Below are 23,337 nucleotides of genomic sequence, written 5' to 3'. Positions count from 1 at the left end.
GAGCTTGCTGATAATCCAATGAGTTCCATGGATCCTCTAGAACCTCCACCACATGATCCTCCCACCAGAAAGAGACCACTATGGCTGTGAGATACATTGCAAGATGCTGAACAACATGCTGCCCCAATAGGAACGTTCAAAGAAAGTAAAAAGCCAAGTTGGTTTCCAGGGTATGTTGCTTTCATGAGCAACATCATTCAGGCAAAACCATGCACCTTTGAAGAAGCTGCAAAAGAGCAAGTCTAGAAAGATGCCATGGCTGAAGAATACGAGTCCATCATCCATAATGATGTTTGGTGAAGTGGGATGGACTCTTCACCAAATTGATGTGAAAACTGCTTTCTTGCATGGCTTCTTCAAGGAAGATGTATTTGTGGAACAACCACAAGGCTTTGAAGAGCATGACATGGAAACTCATGTATGCCCACTGAAGAAAGCCTTATGTGGGCTGAAGCAAGAGCTTGGTATGCTCGCATTGATAGCAACCTGATAAAGTTTGGTTTCACAAGAAGCAGTGCAGACCCAAACCTCTACTTCAAGACAATCCAAGATATACCTTTGATTTTGGTATTGTATGTTGATGATTTATTTTTGACAGGAGGAGAACCTCTTATCCTCTAGTGTAAGAGGGAGTTAACTTCTAAATTTGAAATGAAAATCCTTGGTTTGATGCATTACTTTCTGGGTCTAGAGGTCTAGCAAAGACCTGGTGAAATTTATCTTTCTCAAGGAAAATATGTTGTTAAGCTTCTTGAAAGATTTTCTATGGTAGAATTTAAGTCCATGCATAATCCCATGGAAATGAACTTTAAGAAATTATGTGGCAAAGCTACAGGACCTAGTCTAGCAAATCCCACAGAGTATAAACAACTCATTGGTGCTTTGATGTTTTTGGTAAACACTAGGCCTGACATATGCTTTGTTGTAAACACTTTAAGTCAGCATATGATTGATCTCTTTCATGCCCAATGCTGCAAGACATGTACTCAGATACTTGCATGGAACTATCAATCTAGGATTGAAATATACTGCTAAAAATGTAAGACTTCATGGTTATACTGATGCTGATTGGGCTAGTAACTATGCTGATAGAAAGAGCACTTCTGGGTGTTGCTTTAGCTTGGGATCTGACATGATCTCTTGGATGAGCAGAAAGCAGAAATTTGTTGCACTGAGTATAACTGAAGTTGAGTACATTGTTGCTAGTGTGGCTAGTTGTGATGCACTTTGGTTGAGAAAGCTTTTTGGGAAACTATTTGAGCAAGTTCTAGACACAACAATTATATATTGTGACAATTAGAGTGGGATTCGTCTGGCAGAAAGTCTCTTGTTTCATGATAAGTCCAAGCATATTGAGATCAAGTATCACTATATCCGGGATATGGTGCAGAGAGGAGCAGTGAGGCTCCATCACATCTCCATTTATGATCAAATAACTAACATTCTTACCAAGCCTTTACCAAAAGGAAAGTTCTTGGTTTTTAGAGAGCAGCGTGGACTTATGGACGTGAACCTTTCGGGAAGCAGTCACAGCTGATCGAGAACACTGAGCTGCCTTTCCCTCCTGTCAGAGCTCATAGGATAGGGAATGATGTTGAAAAGCTCATGAGGATGGGGACCTCTTGTGTAGTGTATGCCGCAAGAGTAAGCCTGAGTATGCATCTAATCCATAGTCTGAGACATGGGAAGAGCCACCTATCTGACCAATAGGTGTAGTGAGACTTGTCTAGGATGTAGGTGTTCCACCACTTGACACTTGGTTGTGTTTGATTCTTGTCTGTGTGATTTGTTTGACCCTTATCTATGTGATGTCTGTGTTCTATCACCTAATTTTTTTAGATAAAAAATCGTTGTGTAATCCTTGTCTATGTGAGATGTGATGATCCTTTCCTTTCCAAATGTGTCAAGTGGATGATTCTTCTTTAGATTGCGCCTTCATTGTTACAGATTTTGCAAAGCAGAGTTGAACTGAGATGAATGAAAGAGATCAAAGGAAGCATAGATCTTTGATGCGGAAAGAAATTCCTCCCTAGTTGAGAGGGAGTGTTAAAATTTGATAGCTCAGGGATGAATTTCTCCTAGAAGAAATCATATCTTTCAGTTCTGTTTGAAACACCTATAATAAAGTTTTATTTCTAACAATTCTAATATGACTTTCCCAAAATAGTAAGTCACACTTCAATTTGGAAGTGACTTTCCAAAAATAGAAAGTCATGTCTAAATGATCAAGGATGAATTTGACATATGGAATCCACTTTAAAATCAATCAATCATGTTTATACAAGTCAAGAATTAACATATGTATCATTTCTAGTATTATTATTATTACGATGCTATTATGTATAAAATAGTCTTAAGTCATTACCTTTAATGGATTAATAAAAAACAAATTCTCATGGAATATATAAATTAAATTGAGAACCTCTTACTTGGAAAATCGAACCTCTCTCTTGGAATAAAATAATAACTCCACACTTAAGAGAATGTAACTCTCCCTCACTAATTCAATGTATGACAAGAGTGTAACTCTTCATTAAATGCACTTGTAACTCCCTCATTCAATTCGATTTGTAACTCTCACCAACTATTCTCTCATGTCTAAGTGTAACTCTCTCTCTCTCCCTAATTCGAATTGTAACTCCTCAAGACAAGTGCTCTCTATTCTTGGGATGAGTTACGCTTCTTCTCAAGTAACTCCTCCTTTATGGAATTCGATTCTCCTATTATTGACTCAAGGCATGAATTCATTTTGTAACTTTTCTCCCGTCTCATCTATTTAAGCAAGAACAAGTGGAGTTGAGAGTAGCATGTCCATTGTGAAGAATGAGAGCTAGTGTTTAGTGTGTGCAAGAGAGTGTGATAGCAAATGAAGAGTAATAACAAGGGAAGAGCTAGAGCTAGCGTGAAGGACAAGCCCTGATCAAGAAAAGGAGATCTTCAAACAAATAGCAAGAGCACTTCAGCTACAAGTAGATTGGGCATTGGTAACTTTATTCATTCTCATTCTCTCTGCACTCTGCTGAACAATTGAAGAAATATAATAGAAGAAAAATCATTTGGGTTTTCCCCTTGTGGGTTTTGCCCTGGTCATTGGACCTAACTCTTTGTCATATATTTGTGCTTCACTATCTTCATATGATCCTTAAGTTTATGTTTTATCTACAATTGTTGATCTGAAAAGTTTTAAAGAAGAAATATGCATTCTAAGTAATTGCAACAATATAGAATATTGAGTTTTCTGCAAAGTACATTCAGTTCCATTCAAATTTTTGCAAAGTACATTCAGTTTTCTGCATAGAACATTCAAGTTTATGCAAAGAATTTTTAAATTTTTGCATAGTACTTTCAGATTTTAACATATATGTCTTGACCACTATTTTGTAGGGCTTATCTCTCGATTTTCTCAAGACCCCCATGAGAGTCATTAGAAGAATGCAAAGCACATCTTGAAGTACATTGAAGGAACTACCAATTGTAGAAATTAATGTGTAGATTCGAAACTGCTCATGAAATTTACTAAAACACAAGACTCAAAGCTACTCTATTGATCTTCGAAAGTTAATTCACCATCTAGAACACAAATCATAAACATGCAAAATGAAATATCACACATGCACAAAGATTTATCTAGGGGAAAGAAACTGCTCAAAACCCCTTCCTATCTATATTGCATTAATCAGAGAATATAGATAAAATACACATGCTTGTTTCAAGCCTGAGCACAACCTGCGAGTGTATAGTCTATCCCTCTGCTTGACTCACTGACTCCGACTAACACGTAGTCAATTTTCAAGCCCTCCAAGCTCCTATTTCCTTGCGCTGTTCCTTGAGGAATTAGCCTCTATTATTTAGGAAATTCCCTCTATTAAATTGCGCAATTCCTCTAGGCCCTCCCTTTCACTGCATGCACCACCTGTACACATGGGAATAGTCTACAACTGATAATACATTGCCTTGGAATCTCCATCTCAACTGAGTAACTCGGATTCTTTGTATGCATCAATTATTTTTGGCTGATTGATCAAGTAACTGGTTGATCACTGAGTGTGGTTGAAGTTCCACTTCCACAACTTGACCTCTACTAGTTCTTTTGGCAGTTAGAACTAGTTTAACTGATAATAACTCAATTTAATTGAAATAGATTGCTACAAATTAGCAATCAATCATACTGAATTGAAATCAAGTTTTCCCAACTTGAATTAACTGAGTTAACTGAGTGACAAGTGCCATGTCACCTCAGTCAACTACCTCCAAGTTTTCTGTTGAAATAGAAATTCGAATTTTCTCTAGTTTTACCAAGTCAAAGTCAAATTGAGATTTTCTTGCTGCATTTTCAACACTCCCTCTCAGTAAGAAAGAGATTATCAACCACTTGTATCCTGCACCTGTGGAACTCGAACTTCCCTCTTGACAAGGCCTTTGTCAAAATGTCAGCATCCTTTTCCTCAGTCGGAGTGTACTACAACAACATAATCTGCCTCTGCACACAATCCTGTAGATGGTGATGTTGGATATAATATGCTTGGATTGATCGTGAAAAACAAGATTTTCAGAGAGTTTGATGCAACTCTGATTATCACAGTAAATCACAGTTGGATCCATCATCTGACCAAACAATCCAACAAGTATCTTTCTCATCCAGATCGCCTCACATGCTGCTTGACTTGCAGCCATGTATTATGCTTTTACCGAGCTGAGTGCCATAGATCTTTGCTTCTTGTTGTACCAAGAAACTGCTGCAGACCTAACACTGAAAATTCCACCTAATGTACTATTCCGGTCTGATGGACTTCCCGCCCAATCTGCATTTGTGAAGCCACGCAACTTCACTCCCTTTGTCCGTCTGTATCGAAGTCCAAACTGGGTAGTGCCTCTGAGTTACTGTAGAACATGCTTAGCTGCCCTCCAAAACAGTTTGGCTGGCCTAACCATAGCTTGACTCAGCTGGTTGACTGCATAGCACATATCTGGTTGTGTTCACAAGATACATGAGTGAACCCACCAACTGTCGGTAAACAGTCGCATCCACTTCCTCACCTGAAGTGGCATCCTCTTTCCTCTAGTTGGTCGCTAGAGGAGTCTCCATGGGTTTGCACCTGTCCATGCGGAACTTCTTAAGTATCTCGTTGGCATATTTGCCCTGAGAGACAAATAGTTCCCCATCACCTTGCCATACTTCCAATTCGAGGAAGTAGTGCATGAGACCCATGTCCTTCATCTCAAACTCTCTTGCAAGGTCCTCCTTGCAAGATCTGATCAGTTGCTCATCACTAGTCAAAATGAAGTCATCAACATATAAGATAATAATCAACAATTTAGCTTCAACATAAGTATGATAGAGGTTTGCATCCGCTTCACTTTTGGTGAAGCCCAAATCAGTGAGATAGCTATCGATCCTGGTGTACCAAGCACGAGGTGCTTACTTGAGACCGTACAATGCTTGTTTGAGTCTGCACACATGAGACTCTCGATCAAAAGTCTTGAAGCCTTCTGGTTGCTTGATATACACCTCCTCAATAACTCCATTGAGGAATGTTGTTTTCACATCCATCTGGTGGATCTTCCACCCCATCTGTGCAGCCAGAGAAAGGATTGATCTGATGGATGAGTACCTTGCTACCTGAGAGTACCCCTCGGCCATAAATTTGGCCTTATACTTTTTTATGCTTTCGTCTACTGCATGCTTCACCTTGAAGATCCATCTCGAACCCACAACTGATTTGTCTGCTGGTCTTGGGACCACTTCCCAAACACTGTTCTTTACAATGGATTCATACTCCTCCACCATTGCATCAACCCATATTGGTTGCTCTACTGCTTCCTCGAAAGAGGATGGCTCAGTCTCTACAAGCTTAGTCATTAGAGCCATGTAGCCAGTGTATCGATCTGGTGACCTTCTCTGCCTGCGTTGATTTGAAGGAGCACCCACATTCTCCCTTGCATCCTGCACAAGTCTCTCAGCTTCCCTGGTCCTTTTCCTGCCTTCTCTGGATGGTTCTGCTTGAGTGGTTGTCTCCACTCTCTGCTCCTCAACTTGTGGCTGCTCCACAACATCCTAAGGCTCCTCCTTTGGAGCTAAAAGCTCCTCCTCTGGTGGGATCTGAAGCTCCCTCTCAAGAGAGCACCGCATGGCTTTGTCTTCATCAAATTTTACATCCCTTTGCACAACTGTCATTTTGAGGGATGGCAAGTACACACAGTAGTTGTGGGGAGTTTCTATGTAACCCACAAATACCCCCAATTCTGTTGTCGGCTCTAGCTTCTTCCTTGATTATTTGGAGACATGGCAGTAAACAGAGGCTCCAAAAATCCTGAAGTGTGACACATCTGACTTCCTCCCTGAGAAAGCCTCCTCCAGTGTAATCATGCCAAGAATCCGATGAGGACTCTTGTTCTGCAAATAGACTGTTGTGTTGCATGCTTCAGCCCACAAGTGCAGAGGTAGGATTTGGTCATGTAACATTGCCCTCGCTGCTCCCACAATGTTGCGGTTCTTTCTCTCAGCCACCCCATTCTGCTATGGGTTGTGGGGTGCTGTTAACTCTCATCGAATGCTTTCTTTGCACAAAAAAATTTAAACTCATTCGACACGTACTCGCCTCCATTATCGCTCCTGAGAGCCTGCACTTTCTTGCCCGTTTCTTACTCAACCAATGCTTTGAATTCTACGAACTTGGAGAAAGTCCCATCCTTCTTCTGCATAAAGAAGATCTAGCACTTCCGTGAGAAGTCATCAATAAAAATGACAAAATATTTGTGCCTAGTAGTGGAGGCTGTCGAGAAAGGTCCACAAACATCAGAGTGGATCCTTTCAAGGACTGCATGTGCTCTGTTGTCCCGATCATGGAAAGTGGCTTTTGTGTACTTCCCCAAGGTACACCCTTTGCATGTATCCTGCTTCTCTAGTGCTCCTTTGGGGAGGCCTGTGGTTATCTGTTGCATGATCTTCAAAGCACCATGATGCAAATGGCCAAGTCTTCTATGCCAAAGTTCATCGACATTGCGGCTCTGCACCTTCTCCACCTTTGTGCTCAATGCAACACAATCCTCCACATCTAGCTTGTATAGGTTTTTCACTCCGCTTCACTTTTCCCATGGCTATGTGTCTCAGGAATGCCTTTCCTTTGCTAAAGATCACATCATAACTACGGTCTTCCAAAACTGTAACGGAGACGAGATTTTTCTTTAGACTCGGAACAAACATCACATCCTTGAGTCTGAGAGAGAAGCCCGACTCCCTCTGAAAGGTGACTATACCAATCTCGGTTGCGATGTACCTTCCATCATCTTCCATCTCGATATGCATCTGGAGATCTTTCTCTAAATCACTGAAAAAATCTCTATTCCCCGTCATATGGAATGAGGCACCGTTGTCCAAGTACCACACGCTCCCTATCACTGTGCTAGCCATGCATGCAATGAGAGTAAAGTCAAGCTCGAATTGTGAAGCCAAAGCTTCACCTGCTACTCCTCCCGAGGTCTTCTTGCTTGTATTCTTGTTTGGGCACTTCGTGGCATAGTGCCTGAATTCATGACAGTGAAAGCACTTTATTCTGGACAAGTCTTTCTTCTTGCTCCCTTGACTAGATTCTGCTTTGGATTGGGATTTCTTCCTTTTTCCCTTCTTTTCCTTTCCAGCCAAGGCACAATTTTCTTCATCCTCACCCTTGGATGAGGTCCCGTCTTTGGTATTCTACCTTATCTCCTCCTGTACCAAATTACCCTTCTTTTCCTTTCCAGCCAAGGCACAATTTTCTTCATCCTCACCCTTGGATGAGGTCCCGTCTCTGGTATTCTACCTTATCTCCTCCTGTACCAAATTAGACCATAGGCGTTCCCAATTTGGTAGTTTCTCCCTCCCATTCACCGAATCTTGGTAGTTGTGCCAACTCTTGGGAAGGCCTAGAAGGGCTAGGCTTACCAAATCATCCTTTGCTACAGTAACACCAACTTGACCAAGTTCATCACAACATTATGTGAACCTGCTCAGGTACTGTGGAATGGTCTCGTTCTTCTACATCTTGATATTTCGAAGTTTGTCCTTGAGCGCCAACTTCCTGTGGTCACTACTATTATGGAACAGATCTGTTAATGCTTGCCACATTACATACGGAGTCTCTTTCCTGTGGAGATTTGAGACAATATGGTCTCATACTCCCTCCAATATGATTCTTCTCGCCTTGGCTACACACTTCTTTCATTCTCGCTAAATCCTGTGCATAAGATGTTGTTGGTTTTGGGATATCATTATCAATGAATTCCTTCAATCCGTTATCTTCCATCACTTCCTCCATGCGGTCCTTCCAAGCAACATAATTCGAGCTTCCCTCAAGGGCATACTCGAGTCTTAGTCCATAGAAAGCCATCCTTCTAGCTCTGAAGAATTGATCCTGCAAATCCGATCCTCTTGCAATGACAACTTCGAAATCTCTGCTCTACAGTGAATCCTGCTCTGATACCATGTAGAAATTAATTTGTAGATTCGAAACTGCTCATGAAATTTACTAAAACACAAGACTCAAAGCTACTCTACTGATCTACGAAAGTTAATTCACCATCTAGAACACAAATCATAGACATGCAAAAGGAAACATCACTCATGCACAAAGATTTATCTAGGGGAAAACAATTGCTCAAAATCCCTTCCTATTTGTATTGCATTAATTAGCGAATAGAGATGAAATACATATGTTTGCTCAAGCCTTAGTACAACTTGCAAGTGTATAGTCTATCCCTCTGCTTGACTGACTGTCTCTGGCCAACACAACCAATTTTCAAGCCCTCCAAGTTCCTATTTCCTTGCGTTGTTTCGTGGGGAAATTAGCCCCTATTATTTAGGAAATTCTTGAATTGTGCAATTCCTCTAGGTCCTTCCTCTGACTGCATGCACCACCTGTACACATGGGAATAGTCTACCACTAATAGTACACTTCCTTGGAATCTCCATCTCAACTGGGTAACTCGAATTTTCTGCATGCATCAATTATTTTGGGTTGATTGATCAGTTCATTGGTTGATCACTGAGTGTAGTTGAAGTTCCACTTCCACAACTTGACCTCCACTAGTTCTTCTTACAATTTGAACTAGTTTAACTGACAACAACTCAATTTAACTAAAATAGATTGCTACAAATTAGCAATCAATCATATTGAACTGAACTCAAGCTTTCCCAACTCAAATTAACTAAGTTATCTGAGTGACAAGTGCCATGTCACCTCAGTTAACTACCTCCAAGATTTTTGCTGAAATAGAAATTCAATTTTTCTCTAGTTTGACCAAGGCAAAGTCAAACTGAGATTTTCTTGTTGCATTTTCAACACCAATTTTGGTATTCAATACCCCCCTGGTGCTTCTCAGCTCGTGGGCCTCACTGAATTTGATTGGGTTGGTTCAATTCATGATCGAAAGTCCACATAAAGCTTCGTCTATATCATTGACTTTGTCCTATTGCCCGGTCTTGCAAGAAGTGATCAATAATTGCATTAGCTTCTACAAAAATTGAGTATTTTGCTATAGTTTTTACTAGTTAGAAAGTTCTTTGGCTTCAATAGTTAATAATGGAGTTTGGCATTCAACAAAATTATCCTATTGCTCTTTTGTGTGATAATTAAAGAGCCATACACACTTCTCACAATCCAATGGAGCGTAAAAGGAAAAAAGTTAAAAACACTTTTAGATCCACAAGCACTTTATTAGACAAGTCCTCTAGGATGGTGTTCTCAACTTGTAGTATTTTTCCACTAAAGAGTAAGTTGTAGATGTCTTCACTAAACTTCTAGCATCGCCTCATTTTCTGTAGCTACAATCAGTGTCTGGGTTGAAGGAAGCTGTCGTTTGGGGTCTTGTGGAGTCCTCCTACCTTCACTTTTTATTTTTTATTTTTTCTCTTTTGGGGAGGAGTTTTTTCCTATGGGTTTTTTCTCATTTTCTCGACTTATGGGAGTTTGTATTTGGGTATTATTACCCACCAAAATGAATAACCCCATAAGAGAATAAATTTCTCCTACGTTTGACAACCAACCGGTGAACTAGACAACCCCTACTAACCACCTTAGTTGATGATATGCCATATGTCTTCGCCATTTGCATCAACCGCTTGCTTCTCACCTATCCAACCTGAGTGCATGGAGGAAGGTGGGTTGCTACTCAAATGGTACTTTGATCATTTTGCAATCGAGTGCTTATACTTGTTTGTTTTTGGGAATTTAGAATGGATTATGGGGTGATCTGAAAGACTGACAGACTCTGGTCGTGATCTTGTTTTCTCACCTTACTCAGGGGCATAATCTTTGATCTTAGTCCAGTGGGACCTCCCTTAAGGCCCTTTGGGTATGGGGGGGGGGCACTACATGGGAAGCCATGATTGAGATAACATACTTTCATCTTCCCTTATGTAATAATTAACACCTTTCATTTTACATTACAAACCCATATCTCACTTCCATTCTTCAAGTTCAACTTGTCATTGGTTATCTGGATTTGGCACTCATATGTCCACATACCTTGGTAGGGCCATTAAACTTTGCCCTGGGAGGTTGATGCAACTAAAAGAAACATAAAGAGCATATCATGGCCACAAAAAAATAAAAGGTTAAAATGCAAAAGATGGCTAGGGACAAAAGATTAGCACGTGGGCAAAATCCTAGCATGAGCTCAACCTCACTCATATGGCCATCACCTAGTTTCTGAGTACATGTTGCTCCATTACATCAAAGGAAGGAACCCTTGCATGTTCCAACCCTGATGAGCGATAAACCAACTCATCTTAAAGGGGTAATACAACTGTTACATCATTCAACAAGCTCTAACCCTTGAGCTATAAGTAATAATACAAAGAAAGATCAAGAAGAAGTAAAAGGCACACAACATGGGTGGAAAAACAAACGCTGAGCTGGTAACTCATACCTCCATAAATGCTCCCTCCTCACATCTATACACTCAGGATGTTGACACCCCCATTAGTTGGCCCCTTTGGACATGGCACCTAGACATGAAGTCTTGTCCCCTCCATTACCATCGTTACTATTCACTAAAACCTATCAATTAAAGGGTGGACCAGGGAAATGTTACTTCCCCTCAGGGGTTGGAAACACCTAATAGGGTTGACCTTTAGCCACCATTGCGGGATTAGGGTCTTGATTTTGGAAAGGGATCCTTGTTTGAAGTACTAAATTTCCCATAACAATCAAGTTGGGTTCAATTAGATGCATTAATGATCTTAGTCCCTGTTGACTGGTTGCTTTCACTAGAATCTGTGTTGTTCTTGTTAGGTGATCTAGTAGTCCAGGTCTTGGGCACCTACTCTATAGGTACCCAAGTCCCCTAGAGAAGTATAGCGGCACAAACAGGGGAAGCATTGAGACTCTTGGGCCTCCTAGCAACATCACTGGATGACACATGTCCTAGATCACCTCCAACACCTAGGATGTTGGTTGAGTTTGTCCCATATTCAATGATTCTTCAGGATGCCACAGTTGGACCCAACCTGCCCCCAAGTCAACCTTGATCCAAATTGTAGGGTAACAACTGATTCAGAGCCCAGATGAGGACAACCTCACCATGAGTGACAAGGAGGGCTTGTTGCACTAAAGAAGCCCTTAACGCTAGAGTAGAGGAGGCCACCTTTTGCAATTGGAGACACATAGGGACCACTTTGTGGTGCCCCCTGGATCTTGGGACCCCGCAGGAGGCAATGAGGTGAATTTGAGGACCAACCCTCAAATCATGGACTTGACATGCTTCTACGCCACCTTGGACACCTCATCACCCTTGGATATGACATTTGGAGCACTTCCCTTGGGTGACGTTAGCGCTAGAGAGCTTACAACTCACACATGTGGGCTAATTAGGGCACCTTTTCATAAAGCTAATGGGTTGGCTTGTAACCCAAGTATTTTTAATCATCAAACTTGTTTTTAGGGGCTTTGTAGGCTAATTAGTAGTCATAATCCTCATATAAATAGAGGATAGGTTCATTTGTATTGGATCATCATCACTTGTGACTATTTAGGCCCTCTTAGAGATATTCGGCCTTCTTGAATTCTTGTGGAGATGTGACTTTATGATGTACTTTGCTATTTGGAGCTATTTCTTTGGTCTTGAAGATGTTACTTTGAATCAATAAAGGATTTTACATGCATTCTTTTTTTTAAGCCTTGGGTTTGATAAATTCTTGTGTCTGATGTATGAAATGATTTGTTATCTAGGGTTTTTGTTGTGCTAGTTATTGTTGAAAATCAATGTATGGAATCTAGATGATGACATTGTATCCATTACTCATTAGTGGAATATGAATGGCAATCCCCTTGGTGCATCTTCAAACAAGAGTAACTTTGATCCCTTACAAAAGTAATAGTTAGGGTTTTGAACTAGAGTTTCAATATTCTCTTATTCCTTGCCAATACTTAGCAAAATTTTCACTCCCATAGACTTCATCATCCCAAGGACTAGGCATTATCCATGTCACTTGATTGATCACATATAGATTTTACCATAAAACTCACCTTGTCTCTCCTACTCTCATTTTCGGCATTTTAAAGGTCAAGCCGCTAGCTAGGGCACAAATTGACCTAGAGGGGGAATTTGGGCTTCTACAAGGATTCAACATTTGAAGGAGTATTGGTTGCCTCAAAATCAACTCCCTTTAGTGGCCAATCTAACCATTCTAAGGTTGAATTCTCTTGCCCCAGGTAGATTTTGCCCTAAGAAACCCTAGTTTTCCCTAGGCTTCAACTTGGGGGCTTATTGAAGGTTTCTTGTTCCATTTGATTGCTGATATTCATGTTTGGAAATGTTTTCTTGGCCTTCAATTTGAGGTTAATCCATTTGGCTTGTTATCTCACAAACCCTAGATCATTTGTGCCCTAAATAGGCCCTATTAGAGGATGTGAATTGCCCTTCACTTGTTGAGCCTTGTTCTTAGAAAGAGTTGTCCTCTATAAGCCTATCTTGGTACATCCTTAGATGACCTATCTAAACCGAGAAGTCTCCCTTGTGGTGAGAATCCACAGAAGAGCAGAAAAGAGCAAGGAGGAGTGGTTGTGGTGACAGTGGGCCACACCTCATTGTTGTCCTTTAGTCTAGTTTTTGCCATGTAGGTCACCCCTTACAGGGCCTGCTAGACTTTGAGGCAATAGGTACCTTAGTAGGCCTAGTTGCAAGGACCCATTTTTGTCTTCTCTGTTTACTCCCTACATTTCACTTAAGTCAGGGATGTTGCTCTTGTTTTTCAGTACATTCTTTTTCAATACAGCCAACTATTATTAGTCATAAGCTCACATACGCATCATTATCTACCTAGGTGTGACAACGATCCTTTGTTAAACTCTGAGTCTCTTCCATTGCTTTGTATAAGAGACATTCTTTTGTATTTTATTTACAACAAATCTAATAAATCATTATACATTCTCTTTAGCTTTTGAAATCTCATCATTGTTCTTTTTCTTAGATGATCAATGATCATCCTCAATCTGTAAAATTTATGGGGAGGTTCCGTTTGCTTGATGTTGATGTTATGTCTCACTCTAAGTGGTGTGGGATTGTATCGAAGTTTGTTTTGCCATGTTTATTTGTTGGTTGTAACGGAGTTTTTTGGTTTCGGTTCTTTGGTTTTTTGGGGTTCCATTGTTACCCATCAATTGCTTTGGAAGGACATTGGGAGTAGAGAATATTGCAGAGATTAAACCTCGTTGTCTTTTTCTTCCATACGAAAAAGAATTATAATTCAACAGGTATTTGAGCACTGAGTACCTGCTTACAGGAAAGTAATTTGCTAAACCTGATTACACATTCGCAAAAGACGGAGAACCAATACAAAGGTCCCTTAGAAAGATTAAGATGGACGCTGAAAAAGCGCCAGAGTAGGACTTTACAGGTCACTTTGTCACAATGGACGCTGGAGTGAAATATAGGTGACATCTAGATGACACCTAATCTAATCGTGAAACCATGCTGGAACTGCCTTGTTGATGTGAGGGAACTAGGTTAACGGTGGAAACAATTTCAAATATAGTTCTGTTGTAATGTTCTTGGACCATGAATTGTGGATTATTTCACTGGCCTCACTATGAATGGGCAGGGCTTTTCTAGACACTCTAGAAAGTAGAGAATCCTCAGTCACAAATTAACTAGGTAATTGGTTGAAACATCTTGAAGTATACTTTTTGTTATAATGATCTTGGACATTGAATTATGAAGTTATTTCACTTAACTTCAACATGAGTGGGCATGCTTTTCCAGACACACTAGAAAAGTACAGATTCCCTATTCGCAAGTTTCCTTTGTGAAGGAAACAGTTTTATTCCTTGGGAGATGAAATAGCCTAAGATATAATTTGCAACACCTTAGCCAAATGAAGGTGAATAATGAGTGTAAAAGGCCTGAGATTAATTTGATTGCAGATTTTGGAATATTTTGAAAATATGATGGACATGAGTAAAATCAAATAATTGACTTCAGTTACATTTTATTAAATATTCAAAATATTCCAAATTCCGTCATGAATATGCTAAAAAATACACTTACAATTATAAGCACCAAGTAATTCAAAATACATTGTTGCCTTTCATCATTATCTGCAAGACGATTTGGTTCAATTTGACGTGTACATTGATGAAGCTAGTGTAAAAGCTTTATATTGAGGCAAGAAGCAAGAAAGTTACTCACAATGAAATATCAAAGTCCATTGAACCTACCAGTCCAAAGCCCAACCTTCACAAAAATAAATCAGAAGGAAAGTTGCATGCAAATAGAGCCCAAAAGAATTTTGATAATCCAAGTGCAACCATTGTCACAAATATGAATGCTTTAAAGGAACAGAGTTGGAAATCACATCCATAGCTCATTTCACAGAATCGATTAGGCAAGAAGTTTCTACAGGTAATGGAAATTCCAGGCTGAATCTTGAGAAAATACTTAACTGACGGAAATTAGTAACCTTTTTTCAGAAATAATCAAGTAACATGTCCTACCATGAGAAGTTAGAAGCTAGATAAGAGAATTTCTTCCAAATAAAGTCCAGATAAAGAGAATACTAGTTAATTTTCTTTCTGATTGTGGAAGTTAGGAAAACAAAACAGAAGCACTATTCGACATATGTACATTGGAAAACCTTAGTGTAAAAGATCTTTCTATTGAGACCAGAAGTAAGAAAGGTGCTCTGAGTAAGAGTTCAAAGTCCATCGAACTTATAAGTTCAAAAACCAAACTTTCACATGAACAAACTAGAAGGAAAGTTGCATGTTCATAATCCATCCAGCTGTAACTATTGTCACAAGTATGGAGAGTTAGAAGAACACTGTTGGAAATTGCATGGAAAGCACAGTTTTCAAACTCGACCCAGCAAGAAGTTTCTATAGACAGCAGAAATCCCATGCTGAACTATAAGAAATTGCACAATTGATAGAGAGCCTAATTCCAAAGTTGTGTTTTCCAAAAACCAATGAGTGAAATGTCCTACTTTGAAAAGTTGGAACCTAGACAAGAGAGTTCTTCAAAATAAAATGAATGCTAGTTAGTTTTCCTTTTGGTTGCATGAGGTCAGGGAAATCCTGATTTGAGCTTATGTCGATTGCATTATCTAATGGGCATGGAGCAAAGTCAGTTGGACAGTTGGAATTTGCAATCTAGGATACCCAAAATTCCGTTTCCATAATTAAGATTGAGATTCCAACCTTTGCACATCTGAGGCCATGCCCCTTAAGATGGTTATATAGGGAAACTAAAATTTTGGTCTTTGAAGTGTATATTGATAATTGCACCACTGAGACCATGCCCTTAGGACGGTTACATAGGGAAACTAAAATCTTATTCTTTTAAGTGTATATTTAAGTGTGCCTTATGTAAGTAAAATTGTATTTCTTTTTACCCCTTAATTATCTGACAATATTTCAAGGAGGGCAAACAAATACAAGCTCATAAAGGATGTGAAGAATACATTGCTAAAGCTGGTAAGGGCAAGGAGAAATCTGTGTGTTGCACCAACTGAAAGGCAAAAGACATCACTTTCAGTGAAAAGTTAGTATTGTTAGTTGTGACATTGAAAGTTGGCAATAGCCAGACATATGAGACTCAGTTAGACAGACAGCATGTTTTGAAGTATTGATATATTTACAGGAAACTTCGTAAAATATCAAAGTTCTACATATATTTATAAGTATGACAAGTTTGTGTAGTGTTTAAGATTGGTTGATGTTTCCAAGTTTCTTAATTAAATAATTTAAAAGTAAGATGAAATGATCTTTCTCCTGTCGATATTTAAAAGCTTTAAAATTCCTAGAAAGCCTCCTAAGAACTCATCAGTAGTCGGATGGACGGGGAAAATTGAAAAAATCAAACAGGGGTTAACTCTAATGACCTGCCAAGCTGTCACCTTGCTGGTAACCCTTACTGCCAGTGGAAAGGAATTGGGGTTTCTTTCTATGGAGGGAAAAAGAGGCAGCGAAGGGATGGTCGATGGAGGAGGCTGTTCTAGCATTCTTCGAGGACAGATCCCTGTAGAAGAGCAAACACCATTAGACAAGAACAATCGAGGGAAATCCCATCCAAGTACCTGGATTGGACTGCAAAGTCACTTCAGTATTCCAAAACATAAGATGGAGGTGCGGTAACTTGCGAGTGTTTTTAAGTGTAGCTATTGCTGTAGATAAATTTGCAGAGGAGGTCAGGCCCTTTCAGATGAGTCGATCTCTGTCCGAGCTTAAGTATAAATCTGATGAATCTTGCTGTAAACTGCAGAGATTGTATTCTAACATCTGAGTTTTTGTTGATAATCTATTCCTGGAGTTTCTACTCTAACTACCATGTAGAGATTGTACTGTAACTACAACCGCCCAGGACTGCCCAATTATGATGGATTTGAATTTGGAGGGAATATTTACAACTAGGTCAAGTTTGATTGCAAGACAGAAGTGAGGCACTGAGGTGTATTTTGTAGTGGGAGATATGTAATGTTGTCTGGTTATGTAATTTTTTTTAAATACTAAATACCAACATCTCAGAGAGCTATTTCGGGTTAAAGAAGATTTCTGGGTTCCATCCTTTTATTCTCTTCCTGATGTTTAATGAATCTACACTAGCTTTTTACTGAGAGGAATGGCTGAACATACATGTCCCGGGTAGTAAATTTGGAGTGGTTTTGGTTAGTTTTGTAAAAAGGAAATTCTATTTGAAGAATATTAAAAGGAAAACACTCTGCTAAAATTGTTATAGACTCACCTGAGCCAGACAGAAGAAAGATTTTGTTATACCAGTGTCTAATAACTCTTGCTTTCCAGAGCGTCACTCCCACAGACATCACAATAATGGCCAGAGCAATTGTTGATCCCACTATTTCTGGTACATGGTGATTCTTTCCTGTAAATAATGGGCGTTACTGAATTAGCAAAAAGATGTTCAGATAATTTTGTTGGGCTAGTTTAGATGAGAAAATTAACAGAGATCCATGAACATAGGAATATGAATTAAATTTGTTTAGTTAACTTCCTCATGAACTACAATAAATTAATATAACCTTGTTTGGTGAATGTTTTTCTATAAACCAGTAAATTAGTATAGACCTCTTTTTAAAGTAAATATAGAAAACAAATTTAAACTTATTATATAAAAATATTTGAAATTATATATTATTTATCATTAACATCTTCTCCAAATTGTCTACTGAGTGTAGAACAATCGGTGAATGGGTACGTTGTTTAAGACGCTTCTTCCTTAATCATCACCAGTGTGTTTCACCTGCCTAACCCTCCACTAGAAGTTGAAATGGCAGTGGTTGGAATTCTTGCTTAATCGTTACCAGTGCATCCCCCCTGCCTAATCCTAAGTAGAAGTTGTAGTGGCAGTGGCCGGAATTGAGACTGGCCTATTTACTGATTCTTCTAGTGAAAAACATAAAAATTAAAATTAAAACAAGATTTTCCCAAATCTAAAATAAATTTCGTAATTATATTTAAAAACATAGAAGCTAAATACCAAAAATGTACATTGAAACGAAGCTAAATGCCAAAAACGTCTATTCTATAATTTTTTTTTCCTTTGAAATGATCAATATTCTTAGAATCTAAATGTCAAAATTATCAATTCTATGGATTTTTTTGTCAAAATCTTTTGAAGGGCCATTATTCCTTCCAAACTTTGAGATAGATACACTAACTTACTCAGGTCTCCAATAAGAGAAACCAAATTCCCTCTCTCAAAAGGGATTTGGCCTGGACAGAGAGAATTGGGTTAAAACTAGATGAGTGGTTTCTATGATTTGGCCTGGACAGAAAGAGAGAATTGGGCTAAAACTAGATGAGTGGTTTCTATGAGGAAGGTGCAGAAAGGGTCAGAGATTAAGGTTAAAACTAGATGAGTGGTTTTTGTAGGGAGGATGCAGAAAAGGTCAGGATATAGGGTTATCTTACCCTGAATTCAAAGGTAAAGCTCCCTTAACAGTTGAAAGTTTAACCCGAGGAAGATGGAAGCTGGCTGAATTTTTTCCAAGCCATTTATATTATGTTTTTAAATTCTGTTTCATATTATTGGATAAATCTATTGTAAACTGAGTTGAAGATGCATCTATGCAATAGAGCATAACAAAACCAGAAAAATGATACCTTTTCTTGGTTGCATGGGAGGCTTACTGTTATTCAGAACGGAATCACCATAAAACTTGTATCTGTCATAACGGATAATGCAACTCTTATATAAGACCCAGTTTGCCAGGGATCCTTGTGGACAATCTATTAATTCTTGGTAGGCAGCGTTCAGACAGAGTCTACAATCAGTCATACTGAGTTCTTTCCAGCACTGAGCCAGAGAATAAATCCCATTGCCACTCAGTGTACTGTAACCCATGTTGCTGGCATTGACGGTATTGACTACAAGCTGGGTCAAAAGAGAGGCAATGGACCAATCTAAACTCCTTGCATTTGTGCTGTTTGTATTGGTGCTGTTTGTATTATTGCAGACGAGGCCATTCAAGAAAACGACTCTGGTGTGGAAGTCATAAAATTGATATAAGAGAAAGCATCGGTACAAATAAACATATGCCAAGAAATTGTGGCAGCTCTGGAGCAGAACTTTTCTTGCTTGCTCAACGCATATACCACAGGCTGAGGCATCCAGGTCTCCCCTGCACTGAGCCACACCGTAGACCCTGTCTCTATTCTTTCCAAACGTTGAAGCATTGTAGCCCGTCTCACCGACATTCCGAACCAGTGAATTCATAACCATGTTCAAGTTTCTCTCGAATGGACTGCCATGCCTGTATACACCAGATCCGCAGGTTGGAGACGCTATAGAATCATTATACGGATCAGCCAGTGTTGATGCTAGAAGCAGCAGCAAGGAGAGAATTGATATAAATTTTTCTGTCAGCTGGATCATTCTCCTTTCCTAGTCGTGAAGAAGATGTAGAGGCTTTTGCAATGCATGCCGCCGCATAATCGAAACAACCGTCCAGATAATCGTCGGAGAAAATTCTATTTTTATAACCTTGTCAAAGTTTTGACTGTTCTAGATCCCCAAAATTTCTATTGCACTTAGTCTTCGGAGAAAAATTGAAGATCCATGTGTCCTCATCAGCCAAAAAGTTGCATAATTTCACTGATTGCATTTATACTTCGAAATGAACTTAAAAGAGTTTGAAAATTTACGTAGGCAGATGTCAAAAAAGTTAACAACCAATGAAGAAACGGTCATCATTTACTAATTTATATATCAAAATATTAAAATGGTAAATAAACATTTGCAATTTATCAATTTATACATCAAAATATATTTATTATATAAATTTAAATCTAAAAAATATAATAAGATGTATATTTTAATTAGTTTTCGTTGAAAATTCAAATTAGAACTTTAGATTTATCGTTCATCATTAATTAATTATCTTTTACTGCACATATTTTAAATTATCCCATCTCGTAATCAGTTTTTTATAATATTTCATTTATTTTGCTAATCATAATCATGATTTTATAATATTTAAACAAAATTTTATTCCTAAGTTTATATTATTTTTGGAGTTTATCAAACTTTTAAATCTGTTTCATCATAAGTTAATCATAAATTATTAATGGTATTTTTTTTGCTAAAATTGCAAATTTTTATTGTTTAAAATGCAATTTTAAATATATAAATAAATTTATTACTCTAAAAAAACCCAACTTCTTATGATTTTTAAAAGTTTTATAAAAACTTGTGATTTTTAAAAATCTTTACAAAATTTTGAACAAAATTAAGCAGTAAAAGTGTTCAAAAAATGATCATTTCCTTTATATATTAGATTATACCTATAAACCATCAGTAATAAATTTTAGTAACGACTTAGCCAAAATGAACTCATTCTAGTATTTTCTCATTCTTTGATACCATATGATTTTATTTAATATATATATGAAAAAGTAACGGATGAACATTGTAAAATTTAATATAGGTCATTTAATTATTATTAGAACTTTTGTGGAATTAATTAATATTACATTTCTAATATAATATTATAAAAAATATTTCTATATTCAATAATTTTAAGATAAATTAAATCTATAATATTAATTATTAAAAATATATTCAACTTCCTATTAATAACCATATATATAATCAAATTTAATTATATTTACTATTAAAAATAAATAATTAATATGTATTCAACTTTACATCAGTGATAATTCTAACATTAATAATAATCATCCCACATCAAATACATAAATAGTTTATGTATTAATCTGATTTAAATAGTTAATCTTTGACTTATGTGTTTGCAAGCAAAGATCCTCTCTAATATACATGTATTTGTACTTTGCAAATAATCTTTTACAAGTCAATAAGTCAATGCAAGGCTTTTTTGCAGTCACAACATTATTGTATTCATATTTGTTAAGCTATTAATTGATTTTATATTTTATTTTTAATATTACATATAAAAATTATATATATATATATATATATATATATATCTTAAAATAATGAAATTACCTCAAATTAAAGTTAAAAAATAAAATTTCTACTAATTATAGAATATTATATCTATAATAAAGTGGGTATGTCAATGCCTTAAGAAAAAGATCGTACATATTATATAATTCAATTTGTAATTTCAACTAATTTTCACAAAATTTTAGACTAAAAAACAAATCCAATAAAAAAAATAATATATATTATATTTAAACTTAATTAAATTTTTTTCCAATTCATTTATATTATATTTTTAAATTCTATTCATAAATTTTGACAAATATTATCTTCAATGTAAAATATTGGTTATTTCATAATTTGTGCAGTTACTTACTACTTTTAACTCGAGAATATATTTTATTAAGCCAATCCGTGTGATAATTTTTAAATTATATTGATATATTTTATTATAATTAAACATGTTTAAAGATAATTATATAATATTTTTAATATATTCTATAATTAATTCTAACTATTTTATGGTAAATTTGAAATGAGAAAGTTTGCTCCTATAATTTTAAAATTTAAATTATCTTTCTAAAATCTTTTATTAATAATATGAGTAATAAAATTTATGAACATCTTTTCATAATATAATTCTATTGATTATTTATTTAAAAATGATCTTTCTAAACATTTTTCTTAATATTATGATTATTAAAATAAAATTTGAAAAATTCCCATGTATTCATTGTAATAAATATATATTTTCTATAATTAGTATTTTATTTATTTAAAAATAAAAAATAATTTGTTTTCAACTATATAAAAAAGTGGTTTGTTTAATTGGTCAAGTTCTAGTTGTTAAAAGCACTTTGCTAATGGGAAGTCACGCGGTTAATTCTCCTAGAACATAACAACCACCAACCACCACCAATCTCTGATATACATAAACCAAAAAACAAAAAAACTATGCTTTTAAAAATTATAATTATAATTTTAACATACCATATTAAAATTTAATCATTCAATAAAGTACATTATTTAAATTATACTATCATAAAAATTCCTTCTTTGCTTCACAATATGTTTTTAAACCGAAAAATTTGATACAATATGTGCCTCCCCATCTTGCGAAGAGGCCAAATAAGAAGTCGAAATTATTGATTGGTTGCCTAAAGGTAGTGTCAATATTTAATAGGGCAGACAAAAAAACAATTGTATTAAAACTTTAGGTTTGATGTGTTTTGGTATCTTGGTTTATGTGCATGGATTAATATAAAAGAGCATTTCGATTACTATAGCCCTATGGCAAGGACTAATAAAATATGAAATTTAATTTTATGAATATTAATTTTATAATAGAAGTTGAATAATACACTCACAAATCAATCTTTACATAAAATAATGTAATAAAAAGTTTGAACATGCTCAGTTCGGTAACACGCCCTTCACTAATTGAAAGTAAGAAAGTATATTATTATTTGTCTTTAAAAATTAAGATTCTTAGTTGAGAGTCCATCCATGAGTTCTTTACCATGTAAATAAACATATCAAATTATTGTGTGACCTAGCTTTGAGCTCCTACTGCGCTTTTTTTCTTGTTGCCTCGACCTCCAGCCGATATCATGGCCCCTCCGGAGCCTCCTTGGGATGACGCTCAACCTCTTGCTTCTGCCCTTTCAAATAAGGCTGGAGAATCTACCTCTCCTTTTGCCTCCCTGATCTCTTCTTTGGAACCTCCTCGCTCAAGGCCTGCTATCTCCAAGTTTGTCAAGAAACTCAATGACATTCCTGAAATCGTATTACCTCCAACTCTTCCCCGTCGAGTTGCCCTCTCCCTTTCTGAGCATGGCTTGGTTGGACAATTTACAGGCCTTTGGCCTTCTCCCAAATTAGTGCAGAAGTGGGTCGAGCGGAACTGGTCACATTCAATCAGTGGGAAAATCTCCATACGCTTCTATGGAAGGGGATACTACACATTCCATTTCAAAACCAAAGAAGACAGAGACTTGATCTTCAGGAACAGACCATATTTCATGGACACAAGGGGACTTTATCTTAACTGTTGGATGCCAGACTTCGATCCTGAGTTGGATGTCCCAAATGTTGTTCCAGTATGGGTGTGCTTCCCCACCTCCCACTCCACTACTGGGGAGATGAGTCAGTTAAAGCTATTGGAAATGCAGTTGGAAAATACATAGATAGAAGTGAACCAAAGGAGAATATGCATGCTTGTGCTCGTATCTGCATGGAATTTGACCTGGGAAAAGGCCTTCTAAAAGCAATAAAGATCAGAGTCGATAGCTGGATGCACATACAACAACTAGACTACGAACAAATCCCGTTTAAATGCAAGGTATGTCACAAATATGACCATTTTTCTAATAGATGTCCAAAAAAGCAAGAAACTAATGAAGTAGAAGTTCTAGAATCAAAATGGGAACCTGTTAAAAAAATAAG

The 23,337-nt window shown here is 37.1% G+C and overlaps 1 protein-coding gene across 2 annotated transcripts in view; it reads right to left on the bottom strand.

Moving 5' to 3' along the window:
* The window catches only part of LOC149250802 (cysteine-rich receptor-like protein kinase 1), a 153,907-nt gene extending 134,354 nt beyond the window's left edge, over positions 1–19,553 (bottom strand). For both annotated transcript variants that reach the window (XM_089456477.1, XM_089456478.1), the window contains exons 1-2: positions 18,594–19,553; positions 17,215–17,352 (exon numbers count right to left, since the gene is read on the bottom strand). In XM_089456477.1, the coding sequence (XP_089312603.1) occupies positions 17,215–17,352; positions 18,594–19,365 (910 nt within the window). In that variant the 5' untranslated portion in view covers positions 19,366–19,553. The remainder of the gene's footprint in view (positions 1–17,214; positions 17,353–18,593) is intronic.
* Positions 19,554–23,337: the final 3,784 nt, after the last annotated feature.

This window comes from Pinus tabuliformis, chromosome 7 (assembly GCF_031772625.1).
Source record: "Pinus tabuliformis cultivar Carrire ecotype Pingquan chromosome 7, CPIR1, whole genome shotgun sequence".
Lineage (NCBI taxonomy): Eukaryota > Viridiplantae > Streptophyta > Pinopsida > Pinales > Pinaceae > Pinus > Pinus tabuliformis.
The sequence above is the reverse complement of the archived record's forward strand: the minus strand, read 5'-3'. Positions and strand labels throughout refer to the sequence as shown.